Consider the following 16,507-nt stretch of genomic DNA (forward strand, 5'->3'; position numbering starts at 1 on the left):
CTACTTCCCTTTTTATTTAATTGACACATTTAATAGTTCATTTGAGATATACAATTTAGATAAAAATGACAATAATCATTGTATCATTAATTATTCTTCACGACATTTAAATAAAGCAGAATTTTGATATAACAGGTATCTGCTTACCTTTCCTATTTTGCGCAAGTGGAATGTCGAGAAGAAAAATCAATGATGTCCAGTCCTCCTCATCACGTCGGGGTCACCAATTGTTGGACTTTAATTGTCCTGCATGTTCTTTGAATGAGGAGAATAGACACGTAACTCAAATCAAATTATTTTTAATAAGTATCTCAAATGAAATATTACAGAGCTCTGGGTCAAAACTGTCCCTGTCTTTACACAACACCAATGCAGAAACAAATCCCCCGAGGAGCGGTTGATCTGATCTGCCTCTCCCTCTGACCCAAAATATATATATGTGCAATTGGGTGGGGGCCTGTTCGATGGAAAGTTTTACTTCTTTCTTAAAGGTTCACCAGACCCGTTCGATGGAAAGTTGTACTTCTGTTTTAGAAGTTCATCCTGTTATAAATAGCTATGACCGTTATTTCACCCTGCCCCGACATCCTGTTTTTCTCCCCAGGTGTCTCTGCAAAGCAAAAGTTAAAAAAACACACATACATACATACATACCGAAAAAACTCCAAGCCTGCTAAATTTGCACATGACATTTAAAAGTCAACTATCAAAACCCATATACAATGGAATCATATCTCTAAGTCTGCTAGACTATTCTAACTTTAGTACTATATGCTAAAGGTTAATACTCAAAGCTATTCTTAAAATCTTTATGATTAAAGGCAATGCAATCATTAATAATGCAATAATAAAATCATGATTATTCAAAGCACGGTTAATATTCATATTTCAAGGATATGCGGATGTGGGAATGTTCTAATTTTCCTTCACACACTAATTAGCATATTTGTGAATTCATCGCTTTGAGTTTGCGGTTGGTCTACTGTTGGTACTTAAAAATTAGTTTTTCTACTCTGTCTGATCTGACTTTCATTGATTGTAATATTGTATTTTATATTGTATATTATTGCTATTTTCACATATTATCTGTTCTGTTGTCAGACATAAAGAAAGAGTTTTAAGAAGTGACTAAACACGACCCGATAACACCTCGTGTTTAATCCAACCAGCTGTTACTTTAACTACTGCTAAAATCCTGATTTATAAATGCAACATCGTCAGACAAAATCACCATACATTTACATTAAAGAGCTGATATACGAGGTGATTTCTCTATTACACTGTAACTGTTTGTCTCATGCAGTGCAGAGCATGTTGCTCTTTTCATCTTGTTGTGTTTATGGGCGCTATTAATTTTAAATTGATAGAAAAAGTGATAGTTTTTTGCAGATCGCATATAGCAGACAGACAATTCAGCGCAAATTCAAAAATATGAGATAATACACTGTTACACAGAACTACAGAACGCACCAGCCATACCGCACCATAGGGAGGGAGGGAGGGAGCACAGAGAACCGATGTGTGTGTGGGAAAAGACTACTAACCTTAACTCATGATAAACTCAGCCGTCTTCTCTGTCAGTAACATCTGTTGACGTTTACGTGAAAATACAAATACACGGAGGAATGCACATGGAAACACCGCCAACTTTTAATTCTTTCACTCAGTGTCATGTGAGAGAGGCACTGTTGAGGTGCCGCACGCGGAATGAGCGCTTGCAACAGTGAATGAAGCTAAATAGTAAAATGTAAATGGTTATCATGAAAAATCTATTCGTGGGGGCTTGCCACAAATAAATCAATGTATGGGAAACACTGCATTCCACACCCAATGACAATGTGCGACTTATCCAGTGAATCACAGTTCAGATGGTATAAACTGCGAAAGGTTGGCCAATTGCCATCATATTTACGCTGCCTACTGCTGTGACATAATACAAAAAGTGGGAGGAAGCATCGTTGGAATGCAGTATTTCCCATACATTCATTTATTTTTCGGTCCGCCACAAAATCTAAATTGACCACCAAAATAGATGTTTGCACATCATGTTTATCACTACATCTGTCTCACATGAGTCTGTACAAACAACCGTGGCGTAAGTCGATGGTCTCCGCCAAGTTGCAAAAATGCTGTGCATAAGTTACATGCAGACATGGATGTGCTGCCAAAAACTGCAAGGAAAACACTGGTATGGTGTTCCTGATTCTCAGCCTGTGGATGATTTGCACAGCTAAAATGGAGTTTGGGAACTTACAGCAAAGCACAGATGACAACGCGTTTGCTTGAGATAGCGCAAGCACCAAGGTAAAGCTAATCTTTCGTTTAGCAGTGACGCTGGTAGTCACGATTCTCTTGGAAACAAATCAGTGATCTACAGTGTTTTCATGTCACATTTTAGTATCAGCTCGGCTCGCTTGGAACCCCAACCCAGGTGGTCCTAAAAAAGTATCGGGCTCTACTGACACTAAGAGCTATGGTAGCGAGATATGGAGATAAACAAAGCACGTCTTTGCGAAGTTTCTTTGCTTTAACGGGGCATTGCGCAACTGTTCTATTAAAGCCCTTCTCACAGAGCCGTTTGCTGAAAATCCCATATATGTCACTATTTGTGTGTGTGGATTACAGCTGTACATTTATGAAATCATCAGCCCAAACCTTAATGAGACAGCGATTCTCTGCAACGGACCAAAATCGCCCAAAACTGCCACTCTCTGCCATGTTTGTTGTTAACCCACAATATAACACCCGGCTCACGACGGAAACCCAGTGGCTCGAACATGTGGAGAACTTCCTGTAATTGATTTGGCCCGAGGTCGAGCACCTTTCACACCACAGATGGGCCGCACCTGAGTTTGGCGACAGCCTCTCTGAGACCACCTGTTTAGAGCAGTCTCAAAGCTTCCTTTAGTGCACACCAGAGTGCGGCTGTTGTGTTTACAATCATCCAAACGAACCGTACTTGGGTCGAAAGCTCCTTTGGGCCTAAACAGTGCCAGTTGGTAAACACCTTGATTTTCATCATTTGCAATGTTATAATTGCACCTTCAATGATTTTGCAACTGTTTACTATATCCTGTCCAGAGAATTAATTAAAAACCTTAACATTGGAGCCTGATAAAAAAAATATTTACAAGAAAACATGTCAGACGCACTTAGAGGGTTTTGCCTTTGAACTTCTTTGAAATGTGTAATTGTACAGATTAAATGCACAAACATCTATAATACACATTAAAGAGTAGGTAAAGTAAAAAAAATACTCCTTAATATTAGCCAGTTGTGCAAAGGCAACATAAATAGGCCATGGCAGGTTAATTTTAACACAATGTGTATCCAGACTCTGTCAACACATTTCTCTGTTTGCTTAAACATTCTGGTCAGCCCGACACAGCAACACTGACCCAACCAAAGGTGTGAGCTTTGGGTAGGATTTCTGTTTGCGTCAAGTTTTTTTGTTGAATTAATATTTAACTACTGTTGGTTCCCAAAGATGGAACCTTGATCATCTATGTTTAGATGTCTATTTCATCTAATCTATCATACGGATGGAAAATTATATAATATATGTTTCCTTTCTTTCCTCAGATGAACATGTCTCTGGCAGTCCTGTCGAGGTTCATAGACCTGACAGAACCCAGGTTCTGCGTGGCTGTTGTTGCCATCATTTTCAACCCATTCTTCTGGAATGTGGTAAGTGTTCTGTGTCTCTTCATCTCTGTGTGTTTTTTGTTAGTAATAACAGGCTTATGTGAGCAGGTCATTCTTACATAACATGCATACACATTACACTGACTTTGAATGACTCCCTGCATTTCAATTGCACATCATTTACAGTACAATCAGAATGCTGATTGCTCTGCTTTGGAGTAGAAAAGCTTGCGTCTGTTTAAGGATGGATCTTTTGTGTGTTTAATATTGCTTTTTAGGGGACCCACGTCATAAAGCTCTTATCTATGCTGAATGTGTTTTATAGGTGAATTATTTTTCATATTGATGCGTGTTAGCAGGCCTTATTTTATGTGTACAAGATCTGCAGATCTTGTTCACAATATCTGACTAAGGGCCAGATTTTCTTAACAGGGCAAATAAGCATGACAGTGCAATTCCTAAAAAAGCACAGATGCACACAGGTGCGTCTTAAGTAAATCTCGACATTGTTATTTACTGCCAAAATGATGGGTTGCGGTGGGGCAAGCTGTTAGTCTCCTAAAAGCATATTTGTTCAAAGATGTATTTCATTGATCATTTGAAATAAAATGCCATTGATTTATTATGCAATGCCTTCTTTGGAAATTGTACATCATACATAATTTTACATAATGATATGTAAAGATTTTGGAGGTACTAAAGAATCAAATCTGCCCATATGGCTCTTAATATCTGTAGGCCTCGCTTTATTTTCATTTTTCACCACAGATTTACATTGGAAATGTGGGCTGCTGTTGACTTTAGGAGGACAGAGGGAGCCTCTTCACCGCTTTGTTCGATCATTACAGTAGCCAACCAAGTTGTGCACTGAATTTCCATATATTAAATATTTATCTTACTTTATGATTAAAAATTACATAGAAATGCGTATTTTAGACACACTTACGAGTTAACATTTCAGGTACCTGCAGACTTGACAGCTGTGGCAAATTTGCCATTCTGACATTGAAATAGTCATTTAAATCCGAGGTGGGACTTTTTGTTTGTCTCACAACTCAGCTTTGAGAAAAAAGCAGACTTTTTGATGACAAATTGCTTTTGATTATGGATGATGATAATTCTGTAATAAGATAACAAGTTGTCAAGTTAAACAATCCCTTATTCATTTTAAAGGCATGGTATGCCAAGGGCTGTCCCTAAATCTAATTGTCACTAATACAGCATGTCTTGTTACAGTGTTTAATTAAACATAATTCATATACCTTGGAGCGATCTAGTTTTGTGTAAATAAGTTTCGTTTGTGTTGACCGCATCTTTAATTCTTCTTTTTGACTTCTTCTTTTACTGCAATGTATTTGTAAGATGATTTAATTATTAGCCACATCTATTGCTAGGCAGAACTGTATTATGGATAATACGTATCTTTTTGAAATCATATTCTCGGAAGCATTGTGGGACTTGACTAATCTTGATTAAGCTTCTTATTAGAATCACTCTCTCCGGGTGCCTTCTTTGTCCATTTCCATGGTGGCTTTAGACTCAGGTTTTCCAGTTGTTTTTGTCAGCACATGCAGATGTTGTTGGTAATAATGGTGCAATTTAGAATTGAATTAAGGTTCTCAATTTAAACTATGATGTATTCATTTATTCTTTTTTCTTTTTTATGTAAATTTGATGGATTTTATTAGCAACTTGATTTAAGTCTAGGAAAAAAGGAAAACAGATTAGAATTCAGAGATATAGTTTTTATGAAATACTCTATGCTTAGTTTTTAACAAATTTATTTCATTTTGCAGTATGAATTAACTATTAACTTGCTGACATACATAGCATATTATTTATGGCTGCACGATATTGATAAAATATGTGATTCTACTGTTTAATGTTGTGATAAAGATATTTATTGTGATGTATTATTTCCCTTGAGAAATGCTATTTTATCAGCAAATTTTTTTTCAAATAATTTAGATACAGTATGTAATTATCAAACTGATATAAACAGGTAATACATATTCTTATGATGTAATAAAATTTAATTAAGGCCAAAAAAAACCTATTTCAGATGTACTGATCTTTTTGGGCAGATGCCCGTCTCTGCTCCTGCCATATTTATATTCTGCTCTCTGCTTTGAACCGCTAGGTTCACCTATTGCGCTTATATATTTTTATATAGTTATATATTTTTAGTATAACCACTTTTGCATACACACTAACCCACCGTCCGTTTAAAAAAAGCTCAGTTTACAAGAAAGAGAGCTTTTTTTTCCCAGAACATATATGTCTATGCTTGTTTTCTTCTTTCTTTCTTTCTTTCTTTATTTTACTTTTCCTGTATTCATGCTGTACTGTAAGTGCACACCATTAAGAGTGTGTAGACCTTTTAAAGTATTTTTTTTATTATTGTATTCAAGATGCGGCTTTCAATATGCTGTCAAGCTAACATTAGGGTTCCTTTTAAACAAATTACTGTGGGGCAAAACAAATTCAGGGCTCTTTCAAAGGTAATGGGGATAAGGGCCAATCACAACAATGCAGCGCAGAACATTTATTAGGCCATGTAAGAGCTACTTTTACCTGCTGGGATAATAATAAAAAACGTAAATCAAGCCTTTTTAACTTGCACCGATGAGTGCATTTCCTATAATTTCAGTTATTGGGGGGCCGCATACTGTTCATATATACTATACTACATTTATTTATACTACTATAAATACATTTTTAATCATTCTTAGAAAATCCTGATTGCCATAGGTTGTTGTGAGTACTAGCCTGGGTGTTGAGGTGTAATTGCTAATGCTTAAGTGAACAAAGTGGTACCAAGTTGTGCCACTATTACCAATAACAGGTGTTATGGCAAACATCACTGAAAAGTACAAAAATGTACAAGCTGAAAGTTGTAATGCTGTACACTGTGCGATAAGGCAATAAAGGTTCAAGGCTCACTTTGTTTTTTTTTCTTTCTGAAGCTTATCTTATTATAGCTTGTGTGAAAAAACATGGAGGTGCCGAATCGTGTTCCTACGCCATTGTAAGGGAACATGGTGTTTCCCTGTGTCCTCTGTAGTTGAAGAAAGAGTGTGATCGAGATGTCCTCTCCTTTAACATGACCTTTTCATTTAAGACAGATCCTGCCTGAGCTTAGCAGTAGCCCATAGAAGCCATTCTGTTCTGCATGTTGGCATGTACGCTAACTGTAAATAGGAGGCAAAGTAGGCCTGAAGTGATTATTATATAATCTCCTGATCACGGTTATTTGATGTAAACATATTAAAAGTAATCATGATTATTGGGACCTTAACATACATTGTCATCTATTAATAATATATTAATAGTATTTTTTATAGCCTGAAATCTATTTCTAATAACCTTAAATGAATAGTTTACCCAAAAATGGAGATTAACCCTCTGGAGACTGAAGGTTTTGGGAAATAGTAGGGTAGGAAGGGGGGGTTCACCTGCACCCGAAAGGTATATTTTTTTAACCTAGTTTTTTGTAATCCTTAAGGTGTCTAGAAAAGGAATTTTGATGTTCCCCATGCAAATTATTGTCCCATGTGTGATTATTTGTATCATCTTTTGTGTCCGTGATTGATTTTCGGCTGTGAAAAGGGAAAACTTTAAATCAACATAGAATCTGTACAATACATTCTACAGACACAATCCACCCCATTTCCTCTTCGTCTTTGCACGAAGATTTGATAGATATGAGGATTGTCATGATGTATAATGCATAAAAACTCAAATAAACATAATTTTTTTTAAATAAAATTGTGACATTGGATCACTGAACTCCTCCCCTATGGACCCTATTGATATATGTCTTCTTACTTTTGTATTTTTACAGTCTGTAAGATGTCTAATAAACAAACGTTGATGATCCACACCTGAAATATTGTCACGTGTATGTCTTTTCTGGCTATATTGGTTGCCTCCTTGGATTTCCAAAAAAAGCAAAAAAGAACATTTACACAATGTCTTAACTGTACATTATGTAATGACAAATGTCTTTTTCAAACTGGTATATATTTGTAATGCTTCAGGTGTCTGATAAACATATTCCACATTAAAATATTGTGCCAAGTTTTTTATTTAGATTGGAATCAATTTGAAACTTAGAGCAATAAGTGTGGTCGAAAGTTAATACCTCTGAAGGCCTTCAGAAAGTCCAGACTTAGCTAGCCCAAAATACAAAAAAAGCTGTTTGGAGTAATCCAGTGCCACACTGTATCAGTGCCGGCCCATCTTCCCAGCTTCTCTTTTTTTGCAATTGATGCATGCTAATTATCCTCAAAAAAGAGAAGAGTGATATCGATGGTGAGTCTGAAAAATATACTCCTCTACCAAGTTTGAAGCTGCCTTGAAGACATTAAGGAAAAATAAAGTCACTTATTTAGCTAATTGGCTAGTTGGTGATCATTGCTAATCATGCCCAAGTCAAAGAAACACAAGGAAGAATATTAGAGTGAGTCTGAAGAGTTTAATCCTGCTACAAAGAAATCCAAGAGAGATGATGGTGTCAAATAATAATAATAATAATAATTTGTTACATTTATATAGCGCTTTCCGGCAGCACTCAAAACGATTTACATATGAAAGGGGGATTCTCCTCAACCACCACCAATGTGCAGCATCCACCTGGATGATGCGACGGCAGCCATATTGCGCCAGAACGCCCACCACACACCAGCTTATTAGTGGAGAGGAGACCGAGTGATATAGCCAATTAGTATGAGGGATGATTAGTAGGGGTGGCACGGTTCACAAAACCCTCGGTTCGGTTCGTATCACGGTTCTATGGTCACGGTTCACGGTTCAGTACGGTTCTTGTTGTTATTTTTTCTTTAAATTTTTAACACTCCAGAAATGTATTATCTTATTAATGTATTAATTATCCATAATTTAGGATACAGTATTAAAAAAAGTTATATCATGTAATCATGCACAAACTGAATTTGACTTTAAGCACATTATTGGGACCATCCCTGAGGAAAGCCAGATGAGATTTTGATAGAGCAAGAGGGGAGACATTGATGATTTCAACATGCTTTTCATTTAATTGGCAAAAAAGAGAATGTGTATTGCCATCTACATAAACTTTATGTGCTTTTTAGCACACAAAGATAACTTGCATTTATTAAAATGCCAACTTCAGTGTAGCTCTTAGATTTATCACTGAGAGGCTGCTTTAATACTGAGAGTTTATGTGGACAAGGGGGAAACATAACCTTTGCACCTGTAATATTAAAATCTCTTTAAGTCTCTTTTGTCCACTTTTGACCACTTCTGATTACTTTGAGGGGCAATTTCTGAAATAAGATCGCGCAACTTTCACACGCTAGCAAAATGAAACTACGCGGAAATCAGCCGCTTTAATTTTATAAATGAAAGGCTAAAAATAGCGCTGAATATGAAAAGACGTAAAACATTGTTGTCAGTACCTCAGATTAGATAAATGGTCGGAGAGAAGGCGATCTCCTGTGGCTGTTGGAGCATATTCAACCCATAGACTGCAGTTCAATCTATTGTTTTATTTCCGCTGTCATCATAAGTAACATGAAATAAAAATATGTTTCCACACACCAAACTTATACGACGCTGGCGCATCCTCCAACTGCGGGCAGACTTCCTTTTCTCTCCCACTTGCCATTTCTACACGTAACATAACCCGCAGTACTTATACTCCAAACCAGTCACCTCTTCTTTCGCGCGAAAGGGAAACACGCTATCTGAGGTCACATACAGGGCATGAGACTACATTGCGCGTGCCATGAACCGTTGAACCGTGCGGTACACACGCGCTCCGAACCGAGACAAGCGAACCGAACAGTTCGGATTTTTTTCATGGACCGTGCCACCCCTAATGATTAGTAGGCCAACGGGCAAGTTTGGCCAGGATGCCGGGGCACACCCCTACTCTTTTTACGAAAGACATCCTGGGATTTTTAATGACCACAGAGAGTCAGGACCTTGGTTTAACGTCTCATCCGAAGGACCACACTGGTGGCCATGTGGAAGGACTATGTGAGATACCTCAGTTGGATTCAACCCAGGAAGAGACTGACAACCGGGTTGTTCTGTACTTGCTGTATGTCGCTCAACTGGGGCACAAGGTGGCTGTGGTGAAGACTTCAGACACAGACATTTTCTTCATCCTCCTACACCACGCCCAATTCGTCCCGCTGACCATCTATGTCGACATTGGGATCGGAAAGCACAGGCAAATCCTAATGTCAGCGAACTGGCAGAATGTAAGGGGGCAGACTACTGCACAATACTCGGCCTCTACATCTTCACAGGGGAAGCTTTACAAGTACCTTTAGAGGCAAAGGGAAGGTTGGGTCTCTGAAAAAGCTGCAGAGTAATCCAAGTACCATGCAGCCTTCAAGTGAGTTTTTAGATATTCTGTAGCATGTAATGGCAATTACAGTTTTTTACAGATGCTAGGACACATTTCTCATTACATAGATCACTTTTGCAAAACTCTTCACACAGTTCTCCTATCCAACTTTCAGCTTGGCAAAGCAGTTCATTTCACATTCTAAATGCACTACAACTATCAAAACCCTTTATTCAGGTCTCAAATCAACTCATTCTTCCAGAACACTAGCAAATGTTGACAGCCAACAAACACACTTTGTCACCCACAAAACAATGACCTAAAAACACTAACAACATGTAGCATTATACATTGTTTTCTTGTGTAAAACAAGGACACATCTCTGTTTATAATTCACTTCAATATATGTTACTGGAATGAATCAGACATGATGCAGAATTCTTCAATATTTTATATAGTTTACTTTTTATTTTTTGCACTGAGTAATTTCAGAATACAAGAATTTGTATACACACCATCCACTGATACAGATACAATAGTAATGCTAATCTACTCGGTCTTCCATATTTGGCCAATTGTTTTTATAGCATTTAATTTTAAGATTTAAAATATATATCATTAAAATATTACTGTAGAAATGTCTTTTTCAGTTTTGTATTATGTTATTGTTTTGAACATAAGTTTAACAGTATGTAAGCATGTGCAAATTGGCCTGTATGTAAAAGAGTTTTGTCAGTTGTTGTGTCTGAGTGAGAAAAGAATTCATGAAATTTGAGAGATGTAGTTATTGAATGCATTTTGTGCCAAAGCAATGATAATTGATTCTCAGTTTACCCCACATAGACTTCTGTTGTGCTCACTGTGTGAAGAGTTTTGCAAAAGTGACCTAAGTATTGAGAAATGTGTCCTAGCGCCTGTAAAAAAAACTGTAATGCTGAACATAGGTATTGATACATTGTGACTTTGTAATACTATAATTATTTATGTCCTCAGAAAACTTTGTGATCAATGGTCTGTGGAGCCAGATGTGGTGGAGGACATCGAGACTTTAGATGTGTGATGAATGGCCAGGCTCGCGAAAAATCTGTGAACAACGTGCGCAGCATCATGCTGAAAAGAATGATTGGAGAGGATGAGACGCTTACCACCAGATCCAAGGTGTATCTGTCCGGGCTCCCACCCTGCAGAGACAACCTGGTCCCACATATCAACTGTGTCAATCACCGTTTGGCCATGTACAAGAGAGCAGCCACGCCGATATTCTGGTGTCCCAAGCCCCATGATCCTGGCCAAGGCTGGGAAAAGACTGAAGAGGGTACTCTGGAACCAGTGTGGTCTTGTGGACCTATCCTCCCCACTTCACTCAGTGGCTTGCTGGAGGAAACAGTCGAGGAGATGGATGGAGATGGTGAAGATGACGAGGAGCAAGATATCGATTATGAAGACCTGGGCTGTTTCTCAATTCCAAGAACGCAAAGAACGGACTTGCGTCCTTGTGGAGATTGAACTTGCCAGGCGACCTCGGAAGAACGAACTCAGAAGGTCGCGAGAACACAGAACGCACTTATGAGAATTGAGATGTGTGCGATCTTCCTGTTGGTCACCTGACCTCCGCCATTGTTTTGCCTCAATGACTTCTGGGGCGTAAAGCGATTTCAGCGCGCAAGTCTGCACTCGTTGCATCCTCGATATCAAGAACACATCCGGGTATTTTCATGCGTCCTCTGTACTTGCGTTCTTGAGAATTGGAATGAACTTCGACTGTTAATGATGACGTAGAGCGAGGACACGAGAACACAAGATCGCTGAAGAATGCATATTTAGAAACAGCCCTGCTGTATGATGGATAGACTTCATTGCCCTTGACCTTTTGACCTTTGATTAGAATCACTTTTTTCTATTTCAGTTTATTCTAATGGGGATTTTGTTATACCCTATATATACACATATTTGACTATATGAGTGGTTTTCTCTTTTGTTTCTATAAATATAATACCAAAATAACGGTTTGAATAGTAACTTCTTATTATGGAAGATGTTCAGTTGGACCAACATGTGACAATATTTTAAGTAGGGAATATCAACATTTGCTTCTTAGACATCCTAAAGACTGTAAAAATACAAAAGTTAGAAGACATATATCAATAGGGTCCATAAGGGAGGAGTTCCAGTGATCCAATGTCACAATTTTATTTAAATTTTTTATGTTTATTTGAGTTTTTATGCATTATACATCATTTAATCATGACAATCCTCATATCTATCAATTCTTCGTGCAAAGACGAAGAGGAAATGGGGTGGATTGTGTCTGTAGGATGTATTGTTCAGATTCTATGTAGATTTAAATGTACATTTTTCACAGCCGAATATCAAGCACGGTCACAAAAGATGGTACAAAAAATCACATATGGGACAATAATTTGCATGGGGAACATCAAAATTCCTTAACTAGACACCTTAAGGGTTACAAAAAACTAGGTTAAAAAAATATACCTTTCGGGTGCAGGTGAACCCCCCCTTCCTACCAGACTAAAACTGGCAGAAGTTTTGACATGCTCTTACATTTGGTTTTTTTTTCAGTCACTTAAAATATATTAATGGCTAACATCACATAACACTGTATATTCAGCACAAACTGTGCTACAATTATATCCGAGTAACATGTAGAGTTGTGAACAAAAATATTGGCACCCTTGGTAAATATGAGCAAAGGATTCTATAAAAATAAATCTACAGTGTTTCTCCCTTTGCGCTTTAATTTTAAACAATCAGTTAAAATCATAAAAAATATTTGAAAGTGGGGGAATCACATGAATCACAAAAAATCTTTGCTCAAATAGACGTTGACCACAATTATTGGCCCCCTCTTCATTTAATAATACCTCCATTTTCAAAGATAACAGCTAAGAGTCTTCTTTTATAATGTCTGATGAGGTTAAATTATTCATGTCAAGATCTTAGATTATTCCTCGGTACAGAATTTCTCCAGACCCTGAAACTGTTGCTGCCCTTTCCTCTTCAGTTCACTCCAGTCATTTTCTGTATGATACAGGTCAGGAAACTGGGATGACTATTGCAGACATTGATTTGACCCATTTTTGTTGTTTTGATGTTTGTTTTGAAACAATTTCTTGATGAAAGAACCTCAACCCATTATATGATTACCTTAAAATGATCCTTCAATTTTTCTGAACTTTAGCCTAGTTGTTTGCATTAGAGGTCTTCACAGAGGACCTGTATGGTTCCGGGTCTATATTATTAATTGGCAGATGAACTTTATGCTTTGTTTGGGATTGTTTGGACAAACAAAACGATGATGAAGTTTGGATACCAGTAGGTCGCCTATTAATTTCCAAATGACTACCCAGTCTCATGAAATTCTGTACCTAAAGTCACGTAATTTTTTTATTCTTTTTTGTTATACTGTCATGAATTTCCTAGTTTTTTTTTTTTTGTGATTGTATCACGAATTTCTGTTTATGTGTCATTGTCACGTATTGGTTACTCAACTGTTTCTTCAATTTTTTTTTACACCTCGGTTGAGGTTTCTAGCCATACTGAAACGTGCCGTGTAACACTGCAGATAACTGATTGGTCAGAGAGAATTGTCACCACTAGCTTCATTGCTAAATGCAAGATTACCCTCGTTCACTGGCGAACAGACCAAGTAATGTTGTCATCTCTGATTTGTTGTCCAAGTTCCCAAACTCCATTTTAGCGGTGAAAAACATCTACATGCCGAGAATCAAGAACACCATTCCATTGACATGCTGCGTTGCTCCTGTGTTGAGTGTTTGTTTTTATCGTGTTTATGATGATGTCAAAGTAGTAGAGGCGGCACAATTTTATCGATATCAAGTCTATAATCCCACCCGCTCTAAAGCAGAACTAAACTGCTATGGAAAAGCAAACCGAGGCAAAGTAAGCAGAGCTGCGTGGTACAGAGTTGCGTCATAACAGACCATAGAAAAGTGCCATTAGTCATTTACGCACCCTCATGTTGTTTAAACCCCCTACTGCTTAGTAGATTTTAAGTTTTATAAATGACATCTCGTAAGATGAACTAATAATACTGATGACTCATCCTATAAGTGTGTATTCAAATTGTTCTCCAATGAAATTTGCTGTAGTTATGTCCTTGTTTGGACAACCGCTTTAACACAAGCCAAACTATGACGTTAAACTGTCTCAGCAAAACCAAAATATCTTGTTTGAAAGGCTCTAAAAATACAACTTATCTAGCATTGTGTTTCTAGTTATAACGTCTTCCTACACTTTTAGCAATACACTTGGCATCTTTTTTATGGCTTGGCAACTTCAGATTCACACAACTACCGCTGTGTGCCAGAAATGTTATTTCCGGCCTTGCATATGGGCCACTGCAGTTTCTGTGACCACTGCTGATAACATACACATCTGTTTATCAGACCTACTTTCTCTGCCTCTTCTGACACACTAACACCACTTACCATCTCTTCAATTAGGTTTTTAGGACAGGAAGCAGTTATTGAGTTATGGTGTGTTAAAGCTAACTCTTATCACAAACTAGAGTTTCAATATTTGTGGCTATTGCTTATATTTTGAATTTCTGAAAGAAGGAAAAACTTTTCAACCACCATGTCACCATTATGATCAGAAATACAGGACATTTGTATGCAGTATTAAAAAGTCAAAATAAAAAATTAAAAGATCAGGGCTCCAAGATTGCACGTAAAATGGTTGAGTGATATTTTGCCAAGAATGTAAATGAACACATCACTATTAAAAATGTGCATGCTGTCATGTTTTAGATGCGTGTTCTGTGAAGGTTTGCCTATCGTTTGTTGTGTTGATATAATAATATGAGACGCTACATGTGAAAGTTTGACAGAGTTAAAGCACAAAAATATGGATGTGTAAAGCGAAACTTGCCTTTCCACATCAGAAAAACCATGTACAAACACAATTATCAGACTTTATTTAACATGCATCATTTAAAATAAAAAATGAACAGGTTTATTATTTTTTAGAAATTCTGTTATTTTTGTTGTATTACGAATTTTATGTAAACTTATGTGTTCTTGTTCAGGGCAGGACTAAATTAAAAATCAAAACCTTAATTTTCAAAATTTCTCATCTTTCTCCAAAATGTTTTTCAATGAGATAAACTAGGCAAATTTCAGCTGGTATTTAAATGACTAACTGCACCTTTACCTACAGTATTTTTAAACGGCTATTTAGACATAATAATCATTTTATTCTTCATAATGGAAATAATTCCTAGCCAGCGGCATTCAAATATTGCCAGACATGATCTACAGTAATTGGCTGTTTTCCATCTCTCAGTCTCACTCAGTTATTTCACTGCTTGAGTTCAGGTATTTTTTTCATTTATTTTAGATTTTTTATATCCCATCTTCTTAGTTATATTTGACATTTTTATATAGTTGCATTATCTGTCCAACTGCAGCCTGAAACAACCTTTCTTTTTCTTGGCATTGCTTCAACTCTTTTTATATGACTTTTTACTTGTATAGCACATTTTGGGTCTAAAGTTTGTAAAACAGCTATCACTTTGCACCATAGTCTTAGAAGTATTAAATCTACAAGTGGTTATGCTCTATTCAGGTGTGTGTCCACTGCTCTTATAGTCTTACAGTTAGTAAAGTATTTTTTATAAAAAGTTACATAAATATATGTAGTACTGTTTGGAAGTGTGTAGCATAAAAATTTTAAACTTGACTTATCCTTGTATATTTGAGTTTTCTTATCCTTAACAAGGATAAGAAAACAGAGCAGAGTGACTCTACAAACACACACGCAAGCTGCGTTACCCTTCACATTGCGCAAACTGAAATAGCGAATTAAAAATGCATTCAGTGGAAACACTGAAATTTCGCATAACCTCCCATATATTGCAAAAAAGTTTTAATGCTAATGACTTTCGCAAAACTTAAATAAACTGAACCGAAATGTTTGGTTGCACTGTAAAAAGTAAAAGCTGAAAATTACTAACGCCTAAAATTTTAGGTTTTTCTCACTTTAAGTAACCAATTGAAGAAATTTTTTAAGTTGATCCAACTTTTACTTTTTACAGTGTGGAGGTAAAGACAGAAGAGGTATGCTTTTTAGTCGCACAACATCAGTTAATAGTTAATAGACACTAGGGCTGCCCTTGTCCTAATACAGAGACGCATCCCTCCGTTTTCCTTGTGCAGCTTAAGGTAGTTGTTATATTTTTCAGCTTTTAAACATCTAATAAGTGTCTCCTGTAATTAAGTTTCATGATTATTATTCATAATGTGCAGAACCTTTATTTAATGAGATCTCTGAGGCAGAGCTGTCAGCCGCGACATCGTTTCTAAAATAATATAAACAGCAGTCTTTTCTTTTAAAACGAAATTGTGGATATATTTTAGAATATATCAATTTAAAGGAACAGTATGTAGGATTGTGGCCAACTCTGATTTGCAATCACAAAACTTGTGGCTAAAGCTGGTACTGCAATCACACATCTGGTGGCCAATACACAAAATGACAACATTA

At 36.9% G+C, this 16,507-nt stretch overlaps 1 protein-coding gene across 1 annotated transcript in view; it reads left to right on the forward strand.

Annotated features, from left to right (window-relative positions):
* Window positions 1-3,398: 3,398 nt before the first annotated feature.
* Window positions 3,399-16,507, forward strand: part of pemt (phosphatidylethanolamine N-methyltransferase) — an 83,890-nt gene continuing 70,781 nt past the window's right edge. Inside the window, exons 1-2 of the mRNA XM_065253491.2 lie at window positions 3,399-3,421; window positions 3,583-3,687. Coding sequence (XP_065109563.1) covers window positions 3,583-3,687 — 105 coding nt within the window. The 5' untranslated portion in view covers window positions 3,399-3,421. The remainder of the gene's footprint in view (window positions 3,422-3,582; window positions 3,688-16,507) is intronic.

This window comes from Paramisgurnus dabryanus, chromosome 1, assembly GCF_030506205.2.
Source record: "Paramisgurnus dabryanus chromosome 1, PD_genome_1.1, whole genome shotgun sequence".
In the NCBI taxonomy this organism is placed as follows: domain Eukaryota; kingdom Metazoa; phylum Chordata; class Actinopteri; order Cypriniformes; family Cobitidae; genus Paramisgurnus; species Paramisgurnus dabryanus.